A 26,787-nucleotide genomic window follows, 5' to 3' on the forward strand; every position below is an offset into this window, starting at 1 on the left:
TTTTTAGTAAATTAGAATGTGTGACCAACTATTGGGCAATGGAAAACAAACTTGACAACTTCAGGTACTAGTTCAAATACCAGCATCAACTTTAACTAATGGAAGTGCTTTGAAGCTAAGTCCCTTAAGGTTGCAGATATAAAATAAAAAATGATAAAGGAGAACTGCAAGGGATTGGTTATTGTGTTAAGACAAAAAAAAATTACTCACAAGTGCATCCAGAATCTGTTTGAAGACCACAGGCAACATAAATGTAAAGTGAAAAATGAAATAATAGTAGGACTTCCTTGTAAAGTTGCTAATTGTACATATCTCCAGCACTAAGTATCAATCTATTTATCCTATACAGATCAAAAGATAATAGCAAGACTCAGGTTTTCCACAGTTCGATTGGTACGCAAATGAATACCAGCAGACAAACATCCACCACTAGGAACCCTATCTACTAACATCCAGGCAAGTCAGCTAAATTAGCCAACGTCACCACCGTAGCATGTCTTGCGAAAAAGATGACTCTCCCATATCTGAAGTGCGAGCAGTTAAATGGGCTAATATAACCAAATAAAATAAGGCAGGGACTAAATAGTAATCTCAGTTCTTGAATAGTCCTCATTTATTTCATAACCACAAGATCAACCCCATGTTACATGTCATTTAATAAGTAATCTCGTTTTACTTGCCATTACTAGGCTTAACGAATACTGATACATAAAAACAAGGGCAATCTCATTTCTAGCTGCACAATTGGACTGGATTAGGAGCAATATATCATGCTACTGGTATAAATCATGACTCTGATAGAAATGTGGTGCAGGTACATGAAACAAATGATTAATCTTTTTGGAAGCTAGATGCAAGAGGCAAATTTACAGTGGGTCTGCATATCAGTTGATAAGGCAAAGAAAGGAAACAAGCATACAATATAAGACAGTGAGAATTAAAGGGCTACCAGTTAAGATTTCTTTCCTTCTGTGGAGATTCTGGAAATACGAATTTCCTTTAGAAGATGCTATATTTGACAAGATCCTATGGTTGAAAACTTTACACATGGATTCGGGTGAACAACCTTGCAGAGCCCTAGATCCGCCCCTGACTATCCTCACCCGCCCAACTCTTGCTTTGTAAATTCCTATTTTCACAAAATCCTACAATCCTCCTTCCGGCATAATCATGATGTACATTGATATACAGTTAGACATCGTAAAAAGCTCTACCAAAACCCCTAGATGCCCTAGATTAACGGAGATTAATTAACTGCTTCAATAAATAATTAAGACATAATGAGCATGTTTCAATTGAGTAGAAAAGTCCTTTAATTCACTAAACAATCGAAAGGTAAAAGACAGAGGGAAAGGGAGAAGCTGCACCTTCTCTTTGTCTCACCGGAGATTTCGAGGAGAGTGAGATTGACACTGTCAGGGGGATGGAAACGATGAGTGTGAGTCCGACAACAAAGTAGAATATAGGGCTTGGGAATTAAAGCCTTTTGGCACTTATATTTGATGCTTAAAAGTGACTCACGCTCTGTACGTGTACAATACTTTCTATTTCAATCTTACATATTTCAACCCATTAAAATTTGTAAAGATATTAGCCCAAATTGATTAGAAATACTTTCACAATATTTTTTTTGTTTGATTGTATATCGTCATAATAATGAAAAGTTAAATTTTTTGTAAGGTACTAAAAATTATTAAAGAACAAATACAACAATTAAAATTTAGTAAAAGTTGGGCGGGAAGGGTAATGACTGCCATTTCAACCCAAATAACTTTTGAGCGGGTCAGTAACTCGTTCATTTATTAACTCAACTCATCTTAATCGATCCAAATTCAGCCTGATCTCCCATTTACAATCTATAGTTTAACTTCCTCAAATGATCAAAAATGTTATTATGACTGTGGTGTACGAGCCAACTTTCGTGCACCTCCACTAATTCCACGAGATAACTGTCACCTCCCACTGCCACAGGTATGAGGTAACTTTGTCCACCAAGGCTAGGACGGATGAGAAGAATCACCTAGTGTTTTTGTCTCTGCTAGAAATTGAACCTGAGACCTTGGGTGCATCAAAAATGTTCCCAACGTACTAAAAATAGTTCAAAATTATTCTCCTTCCACCTATGATACCATAGCTACTCTTAGAATTAAATTTACAACAACAACAACATACCCAGTATATTTCCAGTAGGGACTCTTAGCATTAAATTTAAACTTAAAATTACTCCTTTTTAAAAATCCAATTCATTTATGATCCGACACATTAATCCTAATTCATTTTGAAAACAGAAATAGGCCATATGTACCCCTGAACTATCAAATATGGTACGCAAATACTCTCGGTTATACTTTTGGGTTATTTGTACCATTGTCAACAAACTTTGGGTACGTATATACCCTTCAGTTAGACAGTGCGCCACGTGTCCTCATCCTAAATAAATTAACCCAATACATCAATTTTTTCCCTGGCTTGCCGCCGAAATGTTCTGACAATCAATCACCCTGGCCAAAATTCGAAGCGAGTTTCGTTCACGCCAATTTCTTGGCAAACAAAAACCAAGGCTTTAGCATGAAGATTTATTTCTAGTTCGCAAGAATAATGAAACAAAGGTAGAGTCCTTTAATAATATGTTTGTTGTTACGTGCAACTATCTTCCACTATAGAAAGAAAAATGAAAAGAACAACATTTTCAGCACATTTATACAAACAAGTCTTTATTATTATATTAGAATAAGTAGTCGACATTTTAAGCTAGGGTTTAGGGTTTTTGCCTCACATGCAAACACAATAAATAAAACCAAGCAAAGGTAGCATAGCGCGCTAAAACCTTAAAACAAGACTCAAAACGTATTCAGCACTTGAGTTGCTCAAATGTCTTGATACATTCCAAGGGCTAAAAGATGGGATGGACACAATAAAAGAGCATACAAAGTATGTTCAGGATACAAGTGCCTAAATGATACTGATATGCTGAACAACATCTGGCCATGGAAACAAATTTGGAAAGCTCAAACACCATTGAAGGTGGCATGTTTTTCTTGGCTATTAGCAAAAGAGGCAGTCTTGACACATGAAAACCTAAGGAAGAGGAATATCATCTTAGTTACACACTGTGGTCTGTGTGGAGAAGCAGTTGAGACAGTGGGACACCTATTCTTACATTGTAGAATTACTAATCAACTATGGAAGATTTTTATCAATCTTAGAGGCATACAATGGACAATGCATAGCAAAAATGTTGACACTCTTTGTAGTTGGGAAGAAGCAGGAAGTGGAGCCAAGAGCAGGAGAATTTGGAGAAGCATCCCAAGCTTGCATTTGGTAGACTGTCCAGAGGGAGAGGGATGCTAGAAATTTTGCAGATAGGAGTAGGACAGTTAAGAGAATTAGAAATGGATGCATTTTGCTTTTGTGTTTTTGTGTACAAAGAAATCTCCTATAGAAGCAGAAGATATCCTGGGAGTTTTAGAGTCATGCTAGGATCAGGAGTTTCTTTTATTTCTATTGTAAAGGGGTTTTTTCTGCACTACCCAAGTGCTGATTTTTTTATACAAATGTTATTTTCTCAAAAAAAAAAAAAAAGGTAGCATAGCGCGCTAGAACCACAAAACGAGACACAAAAATGTATTTAGCACTTCAATGTCATCATCAAGGTTCTAAGGCATACTTTTCCTTGCCAATGAAGGTCTTATGATGAGGCCACACTATACATTGATATTTCACTTTACGTACTTTGTTTTTCAATTTCTTTGTTCTTACATTTATCGTTCATGCTTATAATTATTAGTCTTGGACTAAACATATCTATACACGCACACACATACACACACACACACACATATATATATCGATATTATTTCTCCTTTGTGCCTTTTTGCCATAAAGCCCATGCTTTATAACTCTTGTTTTGATTATGGTAACAGACGGTATATAAATCATCAGCACAAAAGTTGGAAGCCAAAATTACATCATTGAATCTACATCCAAAAGAGTAAAGGCAATAGACTAACACTAAATCATATTTTATCTTACAAGGATCCTAGGATGCCTACTATATAAACTGGGTCATCTATATATTCCGAGCTGCACCTGTTGCCTTCAAAAACACCTAGAGTTTCTCTTCCAAATGGTCCACCTATTACTGCTGGGACAATTCTCCATCTGTCTTTGTTAGTGCTACCACCACCCTCAAAATGCTAACTAGTTAGTGCCTCCCCTGTTCTTCCCGGCATCGTCTACCTTATGCCTATGAAGGTGGTAAATAGATTCTAAAGTTGGTTGACCACCTTACAATGAAGAAACAAATGATTAATTGTCTCTGCATTATGTTCACAAAAATAACATCTTGAGCACAAATGTTTTCCCCCCTTCATTAAGTTCTCACGAGATAAAACAGCCTCCTTCACGACCAACCAAGTGAAAATAGCTACTTTATATGAAACTTTTACTTTCCAAATAAGCTTTCGAGGTAAAAAAACCTGATCTGAGAACCCATCTGATTCATGTCCTTAAAGGCAAAACTTAAAAGTAAAATTTCCCTTGTTGCGGCATTTCCATCTTAGGGAATCTTCTCCTTCCTAACCCTTTGCATTGGTCTAGTGTGCAGTAAAAGTTGACTAATCCTTCCAACTTCCAATCTTGCATCAATCTCCTATAGGTCAAGTTTCAACCTTGATTTGACCACACTTCATGCAAAGTAGAATTTTGTTGTTGATTTAAAAAATCTTCTATAGGTCAAGTTTCAACTTTGATTTGACCACACTTCATGTAAAGTAGAATTCTGTTGCTGATTTAAATATAAATGTCAAGGAACAATTGCTTAAGACTTCCATTCCCTAGCCAGTTATCTTCCCAGAACAAGAGCCTCTTGCATTTCACATTAAAACTAATTCTTTCAAAGAATACATGCCACAAGTTCCTGATTGATCTCCACAAGCTTGTGTCATATGCGGTGTTTACTTCTTTTGTGCTCCAAAAACCTTCCTTTTCATACTTATCTTGAATCACAATGCCCCATAAAGAATGCTCTTCCTTAGGTAGTCTCCAAAGCCATTTCATCAAGAGACTTCAGTTCTGCTTTCTCAAATTTCGGATACCCAGCCCTCCATCTTTCTTGGCCAAAATTAACGTGTCCATTTGACTAAATGATAACTTTTTTCCTCCTCGCCAAAAAAGTTCCTCTTAAGAGCATCGATCATTTCTTCCACATTAACAGGAAGAAGAAATAATGGCTTCAAGTAGGTAGATAAGGCATCCAAGACAAAGTTGATTAGGACCAATCTGCTACCCCAAGACAAGTATTAGGCTTTCCATTTAGTCAATCTTTTTTCACATCTTTCTATGACATCACTCCATCTAACTATTGACTTACTTTTTGCACCTAAGTGAACTATTGGAATCTTACCTATCTCTCCACCCAAAATTTCAGTCAAATGTTGAATCCTAGGCCACTTCATTAATTGGGAAAATAAAATTTTTTCTCCAATTAATATGAAGGCCCGAAATAGCCTCAAAGAGAATCAAAATAATCCTCAAAAAATTCAACTGACTCGCTTCTGCATCACAGAAATTGGTAGGACACTGGTACATGTTGTAATAGGGTCTCCACTTCTCATTTTCGGAGTAGAGTTTCTGATAGAAGGTGATGATTGTCTCCCTTTTAATGTTCTCTACCTCCACAATATCTTCTGCTTCCACGCACATGATCGATGTGATTATTCCTCTTTCGAGTATTTGCAATTCTCTAAAAGACCTTTTGTGTTTTTTATCATCCTCTTTAATCCATAATATTCACGATCTTTGTCTTCATGCTCTCTCTTCCTTTTTGGCATAATCTTCAAATTCCACGGATAAATTAGCTTTCTAAATGGCCGCTTCTTCATTTAAAGATCTATTCTATTAAATATTATCAATCTCTGCAATTTTGCTCAGAATCACATCTTTATTCTTCTCTAAGTTCCCATAAGTGCTTGAGCTCTGATCTTTCAATTTAGCCTTCAAAGATTTTAATTTGGTTGCTAAAATATAAACTGGTCTTCCGTTAATAATAATGGAATCCTACAAAACCTTAACTTTCTCATTGAACCCTTTAGTTTCCAGCTACCATCCTTCAAATTTAGAATAAGACTTCGTCTTTCCCAACTGCAACTCTGAAGCGCAATTGGTGTGTGATCAGAATAGATTCTAGGAAGTATCTCTGTCTTGATATTATTGAAATTTTCTCCCCATTCAATAGAGTATAAGAATCTGTCAATCCTGGAAGAGGGTTCCAGGTTGTTCACCCTAGTCGAGGTGAGACTTCTCCATCTAGTTGAGGATCAAACAACTTCATATCCTCAATAAAATCAAAAAATTCAACCATGTATGTAGATGTTCTAGGGCAATTCTTCTTCTCCGAAGCATATCTAACAACATTAAAATCACCACCTACCACCCAAGCCTCAGTAAACAGACTTCTAACAACCCCAAGTTCCCACCATACTTCTTGTATTTCCTGATTGCGATTTGGCGCATATACCCCTGTTATGTGCCAACTAAAAATATTACTTGTCGACTTGAATCTACAAGTCAACATATAAGCACCAACTTCCACTACTTCTCCAAGTCTTGCCATTACAATATCAAAATACCTCCCCTAGTAACACCTGCCCCCGTTGCCCATACTTGACTCCCCTGTTTCACCACAAGTTCCATAGTATCCCTTTCCAGAGGACATCTGCTTTCCAGTTGCCCATACTTGACTCTCCTGTTTCACCACACTTGCTTTATAAGTTCCTTAGTATCCCCTTCCAGTTTAGTTTCTTGTAAGCAGAGGACATCTGTTTTACATTTGAGCTAAACTATTGATCACCTTTTATCTCTACAGTTTAATCCCCTCACATTCCATGAAATTATTTCAACATCTTCCCAGCAAGCCATTAGCCATTTCCCTGAATAACATCACTGCCAGAGATGCTGATAGAGTTGTTGTTGCTGCTGACTAGAGATTCAGATGCTTCTTTTGATTGTCACTTGCTAGTCCTGACTGAATCTGCATAAGGAACCTTTGGATCTGTCCTCCTAGGGATATTTGTAATAAATGTACCTTTATGTTCTTTGATGAAATTATAACATATTCCGTATATTCCCACAAAGTGGGTTCTGGGGAGGGTAAAGTATACACAATCCATACCACTACCTCAGATGAAGTAGAGAGGTTGTTTCCGATGGATCCCGGCTCAGGACAGATAACAGTGTAACAAACAAAAAACCATAAGAATAAACAACAAAATGGGATAACACACCGCTAGATAATAAAAGAAGCAAGACACCGAGAGAGTAATACTAAAAACTATCTATTCGAAATAACAAACATCATCAGAACACTACGAACAAGAAACTACAGGCACAGATACAAATAAAGCACTACTCCCTACTATTACGGATGCATTTCTACCGTCATGAGCCGAACCGAGGTCCTGGCCGCAACGAGCATCCCTAACCATGAAGGCCCGAGCGCCCTTTTCTATCTGGCAATCATGTACACAATTCATAAACTGTAAAGAAATGCGGGAAAGAATATAACAAAACGGAATCATGGTCATTCTCTATTTCAACTGATAAATACGAATACGAGTTCATAAACATTCAAGAACTTCTAGCACTAGTCCACGAAATCTCTAACAATACGAAAACATTTGTCTGAAAACTAGGACAAGGCCCCTAATCGAACCATGAACTAAAATCAAATTAAATTATTCCATAAACAAGGCCTTCTGAAATAAGGGAGGCTCACCAACTGCAAACTTCTGACAAATCAATCTACTGCTTAGCGGGACCCCGAGACTGAGGCTCAGATCCTGAAATATAGGGGGTCAATACGATTGTACTCAATACGATTGTACTGGTATGTGAAACAATCCAAAATAGCATTTTTTTACTACACAACATAGATGAGAGCTTTTTGTAAAACATTACATACAAGATAAGTAAAACACATGGGAATAATTTAGAGTTTAAAAATACTTTCTTGGAATCATGACTCAACACTTTGTCTTACTCTTGAGATAGATGGTACACCCTACTTTTCTAGTACCCACGAGCAATATGGATCCGTCATTTACTCGTCGGCCAAGCCCCCAAATCCAAGTTTGCACTATTTTAGTATACCAGTGCCTCGAGGGTAAGTAAACATTGGTCATAGCTAATCATATCACCCGAATCAGCAAAACTCGGCCAGCGATGAGCCCTTACACTCAAACGCCTTCTTCGGGTAACCATCTACCTCTATTTAGGCCCAATTTTAGTTCTTTAAACACCATGTTTCATGTACAAAATCATTCGATGCTTAATATGTTAGGGCATGTCATCACTGAGTATCGTCATACCCAGACTTGCAAGTCGTTCATATCATATCCGTTTCACAACCCACCTCATTCAAAACATGCAAATGACCACCAAAGATTTATAACATCACAAGAGAGTCATCATTTTGAAATCCCAAGAAAACTTATGAAATTACCCTCTTTTCGCAAGACTTAAACATGCGGTGGTCTTGTCAATTATTCAATCACATGCAATTCTTCTCTTTTAATGAAAACAGTATTGTTATAGCAAGAAAACTCCCTCTCATCATATCGTAAACCATGTCAAAAACCATAATGTTAAGGAACTTAATTTCAAACCTTAGGTCATGCATTCAAAATCACTCACAAATACAAATAAACACAATGTTTCGTAACAAGAGAGGGAATTCATTGTTCATGCTCTCAATTAAGCTTTTCAAAACTGTAAATGTATATACATAAGGGGCTATAATTCGATTTCCACAAAAAAAGAGTTCAATACTATATATGTACACTTTCATCAAAACGAGTTCATGACATGCTTTTTGAATCAATATTCAAACCCTTAGTTTGCAACATGATTATAAACCCCTACACTTGATAAAACGATAAAACCCATGCCCATGGAGTTTAAGGATAGTCCCACATACCTTATGTTGTTTAGTTTGAAGATTGGAACCCTAATCTTGACTCTTTTCTTGAAATCTTGAACTTAGAGGTTGAACTCTTGATCTTTGGGGACGAGTTAGGGTTTAGTTCTTGAGAGAAAATGAGTAATTTTGGGCATATAATGCCCCTAATGACGAGTTAATCTACTGTTATCACGATTTGGGGCTATGAGGAAAAAGACGAGACTGTTCTTCGGAATTTAAATTCGCAACTGAAAACCGTTTTGGGACCTCACTGCAACGCGTCAAGTGGCCCATTATTATTGGCACCGCGACGCGGTGCAATCCCGGTGACCCACTATTTTCGAAATCCAAACACGTCCCAAACCTCGTCCGAAAAATCCAAAACTTTCCCGAGACATCCCCTTTACACCCCTGAACATGAATCAACTCAAAAATCTACGTCTAGGGGTCGGGAAGATCAATTTAAAAATCATTGAAGTTAAGGGCTTAAAATTATGACTAAGTCTTTTATCACTTAGAAAATTTCAGGTTGTAAGTTCTCTATGCATACTACTAAGAGTGGTATTAAGTCGAGAATGCTACGGGGTGTTACATCTACCCACTAACCATCTACCATAATTCACGTCCTCCACACCTTCCTATCAAGGGACGTGTCCTCCGTAAGCTGTAATCGCTCCATGTCATGCCTAATCACCTTTCTCCAATATTTTTTCGGACTACCTCTACCCCGCCTAGAACCATCCGTAGCTAGCCTCTCACACTTTCGTACTGGAGCATCCGTGTACCTCCTCATCACATGCTCGAACCATCGCTACCTCAGTTCCCAGCATCTTGTGTTCCACAAAAGTCACTCCCACCTTCTCTCGAATAACCTCATTTCTAACCCTATCTCTCCTGATAAGTCCACACATGTATCTCAACATCCTCATCTCTACCTCCTTCAATCTTTGGATGTGGGAGTTCTTAACTAGCTAATACTTCGTTTCATACAACATAGCCGGTCAGAATGCCACTCTGTAGAACTTACTTTTAAGCTTAGGAGGCGCTTCTTTTCACAAAAGATTCCCGAAGCGAACCTCCACTTCAACCACCCTGCACCAATACGGTGTGTGACATCCTCGTCAATCTCTTTATTCCCCTTAATCATAGACCCAAGACACTTGAAACAATCCCTCTTCCGAATGGCCTGAGATCCAGCTCCACTACCACGCCAGCCTCACACGTTGAATCACTGAACTTATATTTCAAGTACTCCGTCTTGCTCCCGCTCAACCTAAACCCTTTAAAAAACCTACAACTTATCATTAACTCCTTCCTGGGGCTCGTTAATTAGTACAGCATCATCCACAAACAACATAAACCAAGGTACCTCCTCTTAAATACGTTGTGTCAAAACATCCATCACCAAGACAAATAGAAACGAACTAAGACGATATCAATAATACAACCTTGTCAAAACATAAAAGTGCTCCAAATCTCCTTCTATCATCCTCACATGAGTCTTCGCTACGTCATACATGTCCTGAATCAACCTAGTGTATACCACGGGCACACCTCTAGCCTCCAACAAAGGGTTTAGGGTTTAGCCTCCAACAAAGGGACTTTGTTATACGCCTTCTCGAGATCGATGAACACCATGTACAAGTCATTCTTTTTATCCCTAAACTGCTCCACTAACCTCCTCACGAGGTGAATGGCCTCAGTAATCGAGCGACTTGGCATGAAACCAAACTAATTCTCAAAAATAATGATGATACTCTTCAGCCTCAACTCTACCACCCTTTCCCAAACCTTCATAGTATGACTCAACAACCTGATACCCTGATAGTTGTAGCAACGCTGAATATCCCCCTTGTTCTAATATAATGGAATCATCATACTCTATCTCCAAGATTTGGGTATCTCCATCGTCCTAAAAATGATTTTAAACAACTTAGTCAACCACTCCATACCTGGTCCTCCAATGCTCTTTCAAAAGTCCACCAAAATCTCATCTGGCCCAGTCGCCCAGACCCCTACGCATCCTACTAAAGTATCCTTGACCTCCTCAACCTTGATACACCTACAATAACTGTAATCGCGACACTTTTCCGAGTGCTCCAAGTCCCCAGCACGAAACCTTTGTCCCCCTCATCGTTCAGAAGTCTATGGAAATAGGACTACCACCTCCTCCTAATGTGTGATCCTCCACCAACACTTTCCCATCCTCTCCCTTGATGCACTTTACTTGGCCAAGGTCACGGGCCCTCCTCTCCCTAGCCTTGGCAAGCCTATACTTCTTATCTCCGCCTTTCTCCTCTAAAGCCATGTACAAGCTCTCAAAAGTTGTTGTCTTGGCCGTCGTAACCACTAACTTAGCGTCTTTCCTAGCTAACTTATATTCTTCCCTATTCTTCCACTTCTCCTCGACTCCTCGTCATCTTTGCTCTCAACCAACTTTGCATAGGCCACCTTCTTAATCTCCACTTTCTTTTTAACTTCATTCCACCACCAGTCCCCTCGGTGCTTCCCAAATCGACCACTCGAGACAGCCAACACCTCTCTAGATGCAATTGGCAATCGTCTCCCATATACTATCCACATCTCCTCTACTCTCCCAAGCCCTAATTATCTTCAACTTCTCCCTAATCTCCAAAGCAGTAGCCAAAGTCAAGCTACCCCACTTAATCCTAGGGTGATCCTCCACACCTCTTTTCTTTCTGCCCTTTTTGATTTTCAAGTCCATCACTAGAAGTTTAAGTTGGATCGAAAGATTCTCGCTAGGTATGATTTTACAGTCTTTACATAGCACTCTATCACCCTTCTTAAGAGAAGTTTATGTTGGGTTGAAAGATTCTCGCTAGGTATGACTTTACAGTCTTTACATAGCGCTCTATCACCCTTCCTAAGGAGTTAAAAGACCAAGTCGTGGCCACCGAACAACAAAAGGTGATAAGGTGCTCCTCCTTCTCTGGGAAGCTCGAATTCGTTACCCACAACCCAAAGGCCTTAGCAAAATCCAAAAGTGAAGCTACTCCGTCATTCCTTTCCCCGAAATCAAAACCTCCATGCACATCCTCATAGCCTTTTGATGAAGACCCAATATGCCCATTGAAATCCCCTTCTATGAAAAGCTTTTCAGTGCTCGGAATGCCTCTCACCACCACATCCAAAACCTCCCAAACGCTCTTCTTTTCCTCCTCTTCCAAGCCCGCTTGCAAAGCGTAGTCACTAATAACATTTAACATAGACCCTCCAATGACCAACTTAATCGACATCAACCCATCGTTAACCCGCTTAACCTCCACCACCTGCCCCCTAAGTTTTTCATCTAATAAGATACCTACCCATTCCTATACCTCACGCTACCAGAGTACCACAACTTATACCCGTCCATATCCCTCACCTAAAAACCTACCCATTTGGTTTCCTCAACACAAGTTACATGAATCCTTCTCTTCCTATGAACCTTCACGAGTGCTATGGACTTACCTTGAATGTCTCTATGTTCCAAGACCCAACTCTCAACCTAGAGATTCCCTTATCCCACTTAACCCTACTACCCCTTCCCCAACCCCAAACTCGACCCTAACCCAGCATCAAACTCAGACCTCACCCTAGGCCCAAGTCCGGACCCCGACCTATGAGATGACCCTAGTCTATCATCGAACACCACAACCACTACTCAATAAGAAAAGAAAATAAGAAGGTGCGCAAATAGGTAAGGCTAACAAGACACAATGGTATAATGAGTGAATCAGTAATGAAGCTTGAAGTTGTAACCATTATATGCTAACGAAACAAACAGAAATCTATAGAAAAGAATCAAGAATCACCAGCGTAAGCCGAAAGCAATAAATCTACAAGAAAGAATCAAGAATCAACAATGTATGCCACAAGCAATAAAACCAATATACTACAACACAAGTTTTGATAAATAACAATTGTTAGAATATGAGTAGAAATAGGAACAGCATATAGATTCCTACTTGAAAATAGTGTCCTATTAGGAAAAGGATTGGAATGTAGTGTCTATAAATAGGGCGTCAATGTAATAATGTAGTTACAACACAACAACAACATACCCAGTGCATTCCCACATAGTGGGGTCTGGGGAGGGTAGAGTGTACGCAGACCATACCACTACCTCCTGTGAAGTAGAGAGGTGGTTTCCGATAGAAAATTCAATAATATTTTTCTCTTATATTTCTCACATGGTATCAGAGCCAACGATCCTATGGTCCTACGATTTAAAGATCCAATGGCTTGGTGAAACGAGATTAAAGACAGGTTTTAAAACAATTTCAAATCAAGTTGCAACCAATTTAATGGTAATGAAGATTTATGTCCAACTACACGTAGAAAAGAAGTTTCACCAAGATTTTCAACAATCCTGCTGTTGATCCATCTTTAAATCCAAAATCAATTTTCAACTCATGCTTACTTTAACGAATGGGCTTCAACTTTCAACCTTTGCATACTTTCAACGCTAGGGCCCTTTTCAACTAGTGCATATCCTTTTAACGCATGAGCTCCACTTTTAACCTGTACTCACTTTCAATGAACAAGGCTCCACTTTTAACCTTGTTCACTTCTCACACAGGGCTCCAATAATATTAACTCATGCTTTTATTTTTAATGTATAGGGGTTTCAATTTTTAACACATATCAACTTCTAATCATGGTAAGCAGCAGTGATATATGAAGATTGTGTGTAAAAGGAAGATCAAGATTACTTTGTCAAGAAAATCAAGCCAAAAAGGGGAGATTGCATTTCTAAAAGACCAGATAGATGTTTGGGTAATCAGGTCCTGATACTTATGTTTCCTAACCTAGAAGTGGAGAAATTAATTAAAAAGGATCCGACCATGCACCTCTCGATATATTACAAAGAGGATAGTAGGGTAACTAAGAAATCTTATTTTGGGTGAGACAGGACATACTCTTGGAGATAGTCAGGCATTTACTTTGGACCCCTTTCTTTAATGTACAAATAATTTGAAGAAAATCAGTAAAGCATTGTCTAACTGGAAGTTTTGTATAGATTCACACCCCTAAATCTTACAATTAAAATTTTGACGAATCCAACTCTAGGATCCGCACTCGTCTCGGATACCTGCACCCGAGTCCGAGCAACATAGGTGACAGGAACACTAAGTTCTTTCATTCTAATTGAGAAAGAAACTACAACTTAAGAAGATTCAACTGAGGAAGATTCAAGATCCTAATTGAACTGGTGGGATAAGGAGGACGCTATCACACATGAGGCTTTAAGGTTTTACAAAGATCAATTTGTTGAGGATCACATTCCAACAAACTTTGAGATGCTGAATTATATACCTTAGTTAATTAACGCAGAGCAGAATAATTTGATTCATGAACTTTCAGAGATAGACGAAGTGAAAAGAGATGTATTTGGTCTAAATTTAGTAGGGCGTGCAGGTGCCCCGGAAAGTGAAGGTTTCACTGGGAAGTTCTAGCAATACTGTTGGGACATACTTGCAACAGATGTGGTAACAATGATAAAAATCTTTCTTCTGCGCACATGAATTACCAAAATATGTCACATGCACAAATAGGATATTATTGCCCAAAAAGGAGGAGATCATGAACTTTTCAGATCAGTTTGACCAACTTAACAAGCAAGATTTTCCTCCAAGACTATACATGAAAGACTGGTACACTTGCTGCCAACAATTAGCTTCCACCAGGCAGATTTCTTACAGCCAACAATCATCTCCCTGCAGGCAGGTTTCATTAACGGAAGAGGCAGTGTTGAAAATACAAGGTTAAGTATAAGAAATTGTGCATGATATTGGGATAAAGGGTTAGACAGATAACGATGTGATAAAGCCGGACATGACAAAGCATACGAGAGAGTTCATGGTTGTTCCTAACTAAAGTGGTAAGAAGAATGGGCTTTGGAGAACTGCTAATTGACATGATATACAGAATCACTCTAATAATTGGTATTTTATTCTAATAAATGGTCAGCCACAGGGTTTCTTTAAATCTACTAGGGGGAGTGAAACAAGGGAATCCACTTTCCCCAACTTTACTCATCATATCTGTTACGCATGTCAAGAGCCATGAATGCCTACAGGAGGATGAGCAGTTCAGAGGATTTGGGATTGCCAAAAGTGGAGCCCATACATCAACCATTTAACATAGGCTGATGACACTATAATTTTCACTTCTACATATGAATTTTCCCTTAAAATTGGTGATGGAAACATTGGTTACATATGAGAATGTTAGTGGACAGCTGATTAACTAAGGAAAAAGTGTAGTGATATGCATGAAAATACAAACGCAGAGGTGGTGACATTGGTGAACACAATTACAAGAATTACAAGAAAAGGGTTCCCCTTTACATACTTAGTGGTGTCAATCTACTATAGCAGGGGGGGAGAATGCACATTACAACGAAATCACTGATTAAATGAGTAACATACTCTTTTCTTGGACAGTAAAATTGCTATTTATTGGTGGTAGGATCACTCTCATTAAGCATACCCTACAAAGCATGTCTGTCAGCCTGTGACCCTCTTCCTGCATGAGTCATAGTCAACCTTCACAGATGTTTGCTAAGTTTTTTTCTCGAGAAATTCAGTAGGAAATTCTAGCAAACATTAAACTTCTTGGACTTTGCTATGCCATCCTTGTAGTGAAGATGGGAGGGGATTTAAACGCCCACAGGATGTCTTAAAAGCTTTATTTGCTAAACTGTGGTGGAGCCTTACAACCAAGCAATCTTTCTGGAGGATGTTTCTAAGCAACAAATACTTAAAGAAGGAGCATGTTGTGTTGGTTGAATAGGAGGGAAACATATGTGTGGAAGAAGATGATACAGATGAGAGATCAAATAGAATAGGAAATATGGTGGCAACGAAGAGAAGGGCAATCTCATTTCTCGCTAGGTAATTAGGAACACTGTGTCATGCTACTGGTACAAATCATGACTATGATAGATCTGTGGTGCAGGTACATGAAACAGTGGCTAGGGAGATGAAATGCAACAAAACTTAGGGAGTTAATTCCTAATGATATAGTGGAGGTAGAAGTAACAGGCAAATTTACAGTGGGTCTGCATATCAGTTGATAAGGCAAAGAAAGAACAAGCATAAAATATAAGAAACTGTGGATTTAAGGGCCACCAATTAAGATTTCTTTCCTTCTGCGGAGATTTTGGAAATACAAATTTCCTTTAGAAGATGCAATTTTTGTCAAGATCCTAAGGTTGAGAACTTTACACATGGGTTCGGGTGAACAACCCCGCAGAGCCCTAGATCCGCCCCTGATCTGTCCTCACCCGCCAGCTCTTGCTTTGTAAAATTCACATTTCCACTAGATCCTACAATCCTCCTTCCTACGTAATCATGGTGTATATTGATACAGTTGGATATCGTAAAAGCTCTAACTAGAAGCTTAGATTCCCTGATAACCTAAATTAGCAGCCAAATTAAAAGAGTCTCGAAATTGACGAAGAATATCAGAGCACATAGAGCACATACATGACGGCATTATCAGTGATTAATTAAGTGTTTTTATGGTTTATATGTCTCATCCTGAAACGCGATTGACAGAATGAGTGTGTCCCAATTGAGTAGAAAATTCCTTTGATTCACTAAACAATTGAAAGGTAAAAGAGAGGGAAAGGCAGAACCTGCACCTTCTTGTTGGATCGTCGGAGATACCGAGAAGAGTGAGACTGACGTTGTTGGGGGAGAGTGGAGAATAGTGCAAGTGAGTTCTGAAAGAAAAGTGAATATAGGGCTTGGGCGTGAAGGCGTGAAGGCACTTATATTTGGTGCGTAAAACTGACTCACACTCTACACAAGTACAATATTTTCAATTTCAATCCCACATATTCCAGCCCACTAAAATTTGTACCAATATTAGCCCAAATTGATTAGAAATCTTGTTAGTCATTCTGTAAAGAAAACTAGGAGGAGGGAGAACAGAAAATGGGAAGGGAGAGAAACAAAGCCGATCTAAATTTCCGTCTAGTTTAGTCGTTCTAAATCTTCATTTTCACAATCATAAGCATGAAATTCAATATTTTGTTCAACTCATTATATGGTCAGAGGGGTTAAAAATTGTGTTTTAATTACTAGTGGTATCTAAATGAAACTCCATAGAATAAAAGAGCAGGGATATCAAAACAAATCAAAAATTAGTGCATTTAAGGACATTCAGCCCTTTCTTAAACATTAACAATTCCCAAGCTATTACATTTTGTATTTTTCCCCGAAATAGTAATATGTAACTTACATTAATGTAACTATTTTCAACGCGGCAAAAAGCAAATAATTAGTAGTTATTCCTACTGTCATATAAAAGCATATCTGGATGCAGCAGCTACACTTTTAATTCCTTTCCAAACAAAGATCAAATGATTCCTATGACTCCACAAAAGACAACTCAGTAACCTGTCTATCAAAATGATGAGTCAGCCCGTCAAATTACAAAACCCGCATGGACTAGCCCAAACGAGCTGGGCCAGCCATATTGACAACTCTAAATTGGAGTGTGTAGATTATTTTACAAAAAGAAAATCAAATTTGAAAATATTGTACACATGTAGAGTGTGTCAGATTTAGTCACCAAATATAAGTGTCAAAAATCTTTCATTCCCAAGCCCTATATTCTACTTTGCTATCAGAAGTCACGCTCATTGTTCTCCACTTCCCCTTACGGCACCAGTCTCACTCTCCTAGAAATCTCCGGTGACCCAAGGATGGACAGCGGCCAACGGATAATGTCCTCCATCAACAATGACAGGGAACAACTTCTCTATTTCCCTCTCTTTTATCCTCGATTGTTTAGTGAATTAGAAGTCCTTTAATTCACTAAATTAATCATAAGAACACTTCGGGGCCGTTTGGTTACTGGCTAGAGTTATGCGGGTATTAGTAATACATGTATTAGTTTTACAAGTATTAATAATGTAGGGTTTAATTATGTAGAGTTTAGTTATGCGGGTATTAATAATGTAGGGTTTAGTTATGTAGAGTTCAGTTGTGCAGGGATTAGTTATGCATGTATTATTTATGCAGGGTTTATTATGTAGGAATCCCATATAATCAAAAGTAAAAAGTTCAAAAATTATTTTTAAAAGCAAGCTAAAATTAATCCATGCATAAAAAATAAAAGGTTTTAAAGTGAATAAAATCAGCAGTAGTTTGATTTCAACTTGGATAAAATCAGACCTGGTTAAATTTAGTTTGAAACCCCTGAAAAGCTAATTTAGCTGAATCAAATCAGTTATTTTAGTTTGCTAAATTTTCAATGTAAAAATTAGCAAACTCAATTAGCTGATTTTATTCACACAGTAGTATCAAACTAAAATCAGCAGTGGTTAAACTTTTATGGGATTTAACCTTTTGTTTCATAATAACTTATGAGGGTCTGGTTTTAGTTTGGTTTTATTAGAGGGGATTTAAAATCCTTCAAATCTAGCAGCAGATCCTCTAATAAACCAAACTAAAATCAAAAGTTAACAAATCTCATAAAAAGATTTAATAAAGTGAATGATACGGGTAAATGTGTAATTTTGTTATTTTAATTAATTATAACTAATCCACTCATAACTTATTCCACCTTCTACCCCACATAAAATTATACATAGATTTCCTCATAAGTTACGTGAGTATGGATTACGTAGAATTACTAAAACACAACCAAACACCGTCTAAAATTAATATGTAAATAACTTTTATGCAACATTTGGAATATACCAACCAAACATAGTAGAAAATTAATACATGAATAACTTTTATCCTATTTGCAAACCAAACGATTTATAAAATTAATACATGAATAACCAAGTTGTTCACGTATCAACTTTGGTTTCATCCCATAACCAAACGGCTCCTTAATTAATCACCGATAAAGCTCTCATGCATGTGCTCTGATACAATTCTTCGTCAATTTCAATGCCCCTTTAATTTGGCTGATAGTTAATTAAGGTATTAGGGAATCTAGGCTTCTAGTTGTCGAGCAACAACAACAACATACCCAATATATTCGCATCAAGTGGAATCTGGAGAAGGTAAGTGTACGCAGTCCATACCACTACCTCAGAGATGAGATAGAGAGGTTGTTTCCGAAAGACCCTCGACTCAACATAAATCAGTCGAGAAAGAAATAGTAAAGGGACAAAAAACAATAAGAATTACCACGCCCAATAATAACATAAACAAGACTCACCAAACAATATGACAAACGATAAAACACTGTGAATAATACTAGTACTATAACTACTAGCACGGATAACAAAACAAAGTCCTCCTACCTATTAGCACTGACACACTCCTTCCTACTATCCTTCTACCTTAATCTGCCTCCTCTACACCTTCCTATCTAGGGTCATGTCCTTGATAAGCTGAAGTTACTCCATGTCATGTCTAATTTAGGGTTCTAGTTGTAGACATCTAGTGAAAATAAAGAACTTTACAAAGATTACTATGTAGTCCCTGCCTTAGTTTATTTGATTTTGTTAATCCATTTTACACAATAATTATGTTCCTTTTACAGCTACCCATAAGTTCTAAGGCACCAATTTTGCATGATCCATCACTCAATCAAGGAGGCCAGATTAACAGACTACAAATTTGCAGCTGCTGAAGCAGTTTTCTGCAATTCCAAGGTTGTTAAGATTACGAAAGAAATCTACATAGTTCATTTTATTTATCATTCATGGATGCAATATGCACAATAGTCTTGATACTAGGTATAGATATATCTACGTACAACCATTTTTTGAGATGGTAATGCATATGACATTATATTGTGACGTAGATAGGTCTATATTCATGACAATATAAATTTGTTTTGATAAGGTAATAGTTTTTCACTCAACTATATGATTTGACTACAACAGAAACCTGAGGATGGTTTGCATGGACTCTTCGATTTTTCCACCGAACCCATCTCGATGAGACACCGACGCTGGTGTGGGTGAGGGGTGCATCTCAAATTCGGTCAAATGAATCCGGACACTTTGACCAAAATCAAGAACAAATTTGGGGGGAAATGGAGAATTCGATCTTAAAATAAAAATAAAACAAATTTACACCTTACCTCTGTCTCCTTTGTAGCTTTTCCTCTTGATATATATATTAGTTGCTTGTTGATATATATATATATATTAGTTGCTTAAAGTTTCAGGCCAAACAAAGGGGAAAATTCATACTTCTCGCGTCGTCTTGGAAAAACTGACGACACTAATTTGCGAGTAAAGATGTCGTCGAACTTTTGGGGAAGAAAGAGACACAGATCTCAAGACTCTTTATTACTTATATTTTTATTAGAATTCGTATTAATATAGTAGTAAAATAATACTCATTAGTAATAGAATTATCATAGAAATGGTAAAGTTAATACTAGTATGTCGGCAATATGTAAGAGGAAATAATAGGCTAACAATTTTGAGAGTTGACATGTCGGCTAGGGGACTCCTAATTCAAAAAGTAAAATTAATTGCGAAAGTAACTAAAAAAGGTAAAACAACGGAACTCCTAAACCTATGAATTAATGTCATAAGTTGGGATGCTTTCTAGTTTTTTGTTCAATAGTGGATTTTAGAATATCTTTATAACTCTATTTTCATAATATTTGATTTTTTTTGCCGAATCCCCGCACCCGTATCCATCCTTGGATTCGCACCCCCGAATCTTAAAATTTAAATTTTGACGAATCTGACTCTTAGATCCACACCAGTCTTGAATACCCGCACCCGAGTTCAAGCAACTTAGACTGCAGGAGATTGGGCTAAAAATTAAACACCATAAAGATAATATCAAATTCTTAAAGGCTCAGAGGAACAGGTTGGATTAGTCAATTTGGGATACACAAGGTAATGTTTCCTTCTTTTTAAGTTAATTAGGTGTGTCGTAAAATGCATGTGCAAAATTTTCTAAGGCTACTGTAGTTATTTTGTTCATTAAGTATCCTAGAATATAATGTTTTTACTCTTTCTTTGTGGGAAGGAAACAATCAAACGTGGCAAGAGTTTCGTATCAAGGGAAGTCTTTCATATTTCAATTAACTATGGATTTCGTGATTACGTGGAGCAAAATATCAGTCATCCGCTTATTTGAATGAGGTGGCAGAGAGCTAATATATTGTTTATGGGTTTATTGCCTATTTAAGAGATGAGAGAAATAGAACTCCTAGAGTAGGGGAATAGGCAAGAATGAGCTTAAAAACTTGGAATCAAAACTAAAAGAAGAAGTTGAGGGCACCAGAAGTAGGGGGAACCCTCTCATCTTAACTTATCAATGAATGTCAAGATCATCTGATGGAACGTGAGGGAACTTAATATGATTTCCAAAAGAAATCTCATTAAGAGCTTAATTCTTAAATGGAGAGTGGATTTTTACTGTTTCCAGGAAACTAAACTAGAAAAGAATACAGATTTTTTGCAAAACAATTATGGGAATCCAGACGGATGAGATGTGAACTCTAAAGGGTCCAGTGGGGGTCTCATCATGCTATGGGACTGCAGAGTATGGAATGGAGAATTAATTGCAATGGGCTCCTACTCAATCGCATATAGTTTTGACTCACTCCAACAATCTTTCAGTTTGACAACGAGACTATAGGAATGAAGGCAGTAACAACAATGAAATAAAGCAAAATGGAGAGTAGTACACAACATCCAGAAGAAAGAACAGTAATGACAACTCAATTATGTGATAACCAAAGCACAAAAAAACAAACAAGTACTAACCGAAATCGAAGAACAAGAAACTATGAAAATAGTGCTATACTACTGGTAAGAAAGTAGGTAAAAGTACGACCACCAAGCCTATTCTGTAAGCAACCAAGAGAACATTCAAATACCATCTAACCTTCTGCCCTAAAGTGTGACCTCCAAACCATAATTACTCTAAGTATACCTGTGACAAATTCAAAGACCAGAACACAGCGAGATAATTGTCTTAAATCTTCACCTTCATGCAGCCACATATTGTCATCTTGATTGAGACAGGGTGAACAAGTGCTACAATTTTTTGAACACAGCTGTAGAGAACTAGCATAGAAAGTGGACTCATAGAACAGCTTATTTATATTTTCTTACTTTCTCCCGAGGGCATGGTATGGCTTTGTTCTTGGTCTTGTTTAATAGATGTCGAGTGCCGCTTTTCCCCGTCCGAGAATCTCCATCTTTTTCTGTAAAAAAGTCAGCAATTCTGGATGCTACGTGACTTAACCTGCGGAGATTATCGGCATCAACCTTCCCAAGCAAAGCAATAATTCCCATCATGTCCTTCATAAATGAACTATGAGTAATCTCAGTTCCATGACGAGCTTTAAACTGGCAACAGATGCCAGCTGCAGATTTATCATATCTTAAGATTTGTTCAATGGTCTCCTCCGCATTCTGCCCATTGACAGATTCCTTATTTTCTGAACCAGTTCCACTTGCTGTATGAATCTTGCCAAGAGCAACTACAATATCCCACAAGCACAGGGAATTAAAATTGAGAAACAGTGAAAAGGCAAATGCAAAAGGGAAAGAAAAAAAAATTGAAGTGAATGCTATAGTCTGCACAGAGTGCTTTTAAATAGGAAATACACAGCATTAAACCAATAACAATATATTAGGCCTCTGTCAGACTCAAACAAACTGATGGCTGATATTTTGCGCTACAGGTAATCACGAAATCCATATTTACTTGAAATGTGGATGGTCTCTCTTGATATAAAAATCTTACGATGTTTAATTGTTTCCTTCCAGTAAAGACAGAGTAAAAGCATTATATTATAGGATACTGAAAGAACAAAATAACTTCAGTAACCTTTCAAGATTTTGCACATACATTTTACAGCACACCCAATTAACTTGAAAAAGAAACAATACCTTGCATATTTTGAACAATCCCAACCTATTCTTCTGAGCCTTTAAGAATTTGATATTATCCTCATGGTGTTTAATTTTTAGACCAATACCTTGTATTCCTTTTATTAATTCCCTCACAATTGGAGGCATCTTAAACTCCCCTAGGAACATGCAAGTAAAAAGGACTACTTTGCAAGCAGTTTTCTGGGCATCATTATGCATGCGAGCATACATAGTTACAGTATATACAAGCTCTGTTTTGGTACTTAATCATGATCAAATTAAACTAATGGAGTTCCGTTTCAGCATTCAAACCCGCAAGTTTGAATTTTAATTAGTCTCCCCAATTTGAACCATCTTAAACATCATTAGTAGAAAATTCCACAATAAACTAATCAATAATCAGAAAATCACCAAAGATTTGGAATCCAAATTCTCAACAGATGTCTATTTAGTAGAGATGACAAAAATCAGGGAAAAGAAAGGTGAGAAGAATAAGAAAACCAAAATCTTTGAAGGAAAAAAGCAGGAATACACACATGATAGTTGACGTTGGAAACTCCTACACCAATAGTTCAGGTTCGAAACTCAAAGAAACGAGATACTTTAATGTGTTTTCACAATACACAGAATTTACTTGAAGAGCAGTAATTCACTAAAAATTGAGGGTAAGGGAGAGGGAAATGACGAAGCTGTACCTTGTCATTACCGATCGGCATTCTCCGTTGGCCTCCGTACATTGTTGGATTGCCGGAATATTCCGAGGAGAGTGAGACTGCCGCCGCAACGGGGGTGGGAGGGACGGGACTATAAGCGTGAGCTCTCACACCAAAGGGGGAATATACGAACGAGGATGGGAATGAAAGCGTTTTGGCACTTTTTCGTTTAAAATCTGGCTCAACTTTAAGCTCCACACTGTTTAAAAAATATACTATTAACTATTAAATAATTTGATTAAATTAGTCATATTTATTATACATCTTCATTTACTCATTCTATTCATATTCATTATTCACTTGACACGTAAATTATTTTTATTTTTTTCATCTCATTTTATGTATCATCTTTTAATCATGCACGAAATTTTAAAAATAAGTGATTACTTCATAAAATTATAAAATTACTCCTTTTAAAGTTGATTGAATATTTACTTTTTAGTTATTTTTTCTTATTAAGTCCAATAAAAATAAAAAGGAATAATATCATTAAATAGTTATTAAATAAAAAAAGATGATTTTTTTTGGAAACGGATCAAAAAGATAATGATGACACATAAAATAAGACGAAGAAATAAATAATACGATTGAATATAATTAATTCAATTATTTAAGAAACGTATTTGATAATGACTGTAATTAATAACTAAGGGTAAAATAGAGGAAATGGAAAAACTATCTGTTAATTTTTTAAATTTAAAAATTATTAAATATCTATATTTAGTATAGTCGATAAATAAAAATAAACGAAGAAAATAATATTTTTGTTTTGTATTATTAATATTTCTCAATATTCATGATTAAGGTCTAAGATAAAGATAGAAACAAGAAATTATTAATTTCTTATTTTTCTGACAAGTATTATGCAAAATATATTTTAGAAATGGAGAGAGAACTTCTGAAAATCTACACCTGCACCATTAGAGTTGGATTTTAAAATTTAACGAGTTGATCCATTACTTTTATGAGGCTTAAAAAATTGCATCCTCAATCCTCTATTATGGAGATCGAAGGTCACGTCAAGTTAGCTCACTTCTTAGAAAATAAATACATATTCTAAAATTTAAACTTTAAATTTAAAATGTCATCATAAATATTTTCAAGAAAATATTAGATGATGTTGCAAATTACTAATGAAGTTTCAAATTTATAAATAAAATTTTCTTTAATAATTCTTTAATCAAGTCTCATCCAGGGACGGATCTAGTGGGGTTCAGGATGGCATGGCACCCACAAATTTCTATCGGAAAACTGTATGTATATATATATTTTGAAGAAAATCGGTATATTATTTAAGTGTCACACAGTGCAGCAGTTGACAAAGTAGTGTCAGTGGCAAACGCGCTGAAATTTCACGTAGTATATCAGAGTTCAAATCCTGACGCCAGCAGTATTTTGTTACTTTTTGTTCGCTATTCTATCTTTTATAAGTTTTTTTCCTCTTGACTTAATCTTCGTTTGACTCCTTTTTTTGGGTAATTTTTGTTTAAGAATTTTTAACTTAAGTGTAGAACATAATTGAAGATTCCTTCTTCCTTCAAATTTATAGTTAATCTCTCCTCGTAAATCATAATAATGGTGTTTGGCTTACAACAACAGCAGGCCCAGTGTATTTCCACAAAGTGAGGTCTGGGGAGGGTAAGATGTACGCAGTCCATACCACTACCTCCGAAGAAGTAGAGAGGCTTGATGTTATAATTTCTTAACAATAGAATTGGAAATATCCATTGAATGTTGGCAACTATTTTGTACTTTCACGCTGATTGATAAGTTGAATTTAACTCTTATTTACACAGTTTATAATAATAACAACAACAACAACAATAACAAATTCAGTGTATTCCCATATAGTGGGGTCTGGAGAGGGTAAAATGTATGCAGTCCATACACTACTTCCGAAGAAGTAGAAAGGTTATTTTCGATAGTATTTATAGTACTAATCACATTTTTATTATTTGATCTATTTGTCTATACAAATTGAAAAGACAAAGAATCAAATCGAAACTCAAAGTCTATAAAATCGATAAATTTTTTGTCTTATTTGGGACAGTGTAAATAGCAAAACGTATAGCAAAAAATTAACTGATTTTCAACTGAATTTGTAAAAATTAGGTTCTTCGGCAATATTTCAATGAAATTTTCCTTCAAAAATCTCTTACTAACAAGCCAAATTCCAGTGGGACACCCATAAAAATTATCCTTTTTGTGTAGTAGCTTTAATGTTAAAAGTGAAATGGCACCTGCAACCTCAAAATCCTAGATCCGCCTCTGGTCTCATCTATGAGACGAGAAATTATGAAAATGCAATTTATTTATGTACCTCACTATGAATTTCATGAGCTATGAGCTACCTATGTTGTCTTTAGATTCTTATTATGTGTTTATTGGGAAAAGTCATCATTTATATCTTGAATTTGTCTCGAAAAGTTATTTACACACTTAAACTATTGTCGCGACCTAATACACACCCGTATAATGTAAAAATAACTTTTTTCCACCCTAAACGTAAAGAACCAATCACATGATGGAAAGTGATTTACACTCGCGTCACATCATCGACATGCCATTACCACATCAGATATTACATATTTTTTTTTTAAAGTCCATGTCACCCATTGCTTCTTCTTCACCAAAATCACCATTAAAACACCACCATTGACACCATCATCATCAAACTCAAATCTTTACCACGATAATTTTAAGAATCCACCATGAATTTCATTATTGGAATCACAATACAATCATTAGTATCACAAAAATCACAATCAACCACCATAAAATTCAACATCCATTACTAAAATTGTCATCGGGATCACAATATCACCATTGTTAACATTCAAAGTTACAAAAACCACCACAACTTTGCACCACCACCACTACTAAATTCTACATCAATATATTGTTATTGATTTTGAGCATATCGAAAAAGAATTTTTATAGAGAAAATATATACCTACAAAATTGTATTAAAAAATTAAATTTTGAGCAAAACCCATAAATTTTTACACAGATAGAACATAAATACAAAAATAAATTTAAAAATGAATGCTCAACTTGATGAGTTTGATAATGAGAGGAATAAGATTTGATCAATTTCAAAAGTCTCGTCGAAAAAATTTTCTACCGACGACGATTTAACCTCTTAATCTTTTCTCTTTTTCTCTCCAAAAAAACTACCATAGAAAAATCATTTCCATCAACCACAACAAGGGAAGAGTGGTTGTGAATTGAGTAAAAAAAGGAAGAAGAAACAAGATGGAAAGAGAAACAGAAAAAAAATTAAAGAT

At 36.6% G+C, this 26,787-nt stretch overlaps 1 protein-coding gene across 5 annotated transcripts in view; it reads right to left on the minus strand.

Annotated features, from left to right (window-relative positions):
• The window catches only part of LOC107863108 (protein DEFECTIVE IN MERISTEM SILENCING 3), a 35,387-nt gene extending 11,714 nt beyond the window's left edge, over positions 1 to 23,673 (minus strand). The window contains exons 1-3 of one of the 5 annotated variants that reach the window (XM_047409450.1): positions 23,483 to 23,673; positions 22,023 to 22,393; positions 7,775 to 7,838 (exon numbers count right to left, since the gene is read on the minus strand). In XM_047409450.1, coding sequence (XP_047265406.1) covers positions 7,775 to 7,838; positions 22,023 to 22,217 — 259 coding nt within the window. In that variant the 5' untranslated portion in view covers positions 22,218 to 22,393; positions 23,483 to 23,673. Of the gene's footprint in view, positions 1 to 1,367; positions 2,801 to 7,774; positions 7,839 to 16,601; positions 22,394 to 23,482 lie in introns of those variants that run through there. The other 4 variants (XM_016708883.2, XM_016708884.2, XM_016708885.2 and 1 more) reach the window with 4 other exon arrangements.
• Positions 23,674 to 26,787: the final 3,114 nt, after the last annotated feature.

The sequence above is a fragment of the Capsicum annuum genome, chromosome 3 (genome assembly GCF_002878395.1).
Source record: "Capsicum annuum cultivar UCD-10X-F1 chromosome 3, UCD10Xv1.1, whole genome shotgun sequence".
NCBI classification, from domain to species: Eukaryota; Viridiplantae; Streptophyta; class Magnoliopsida; order Solanales; family Solanaceae; genus Capsicum; species Capsicum annuum.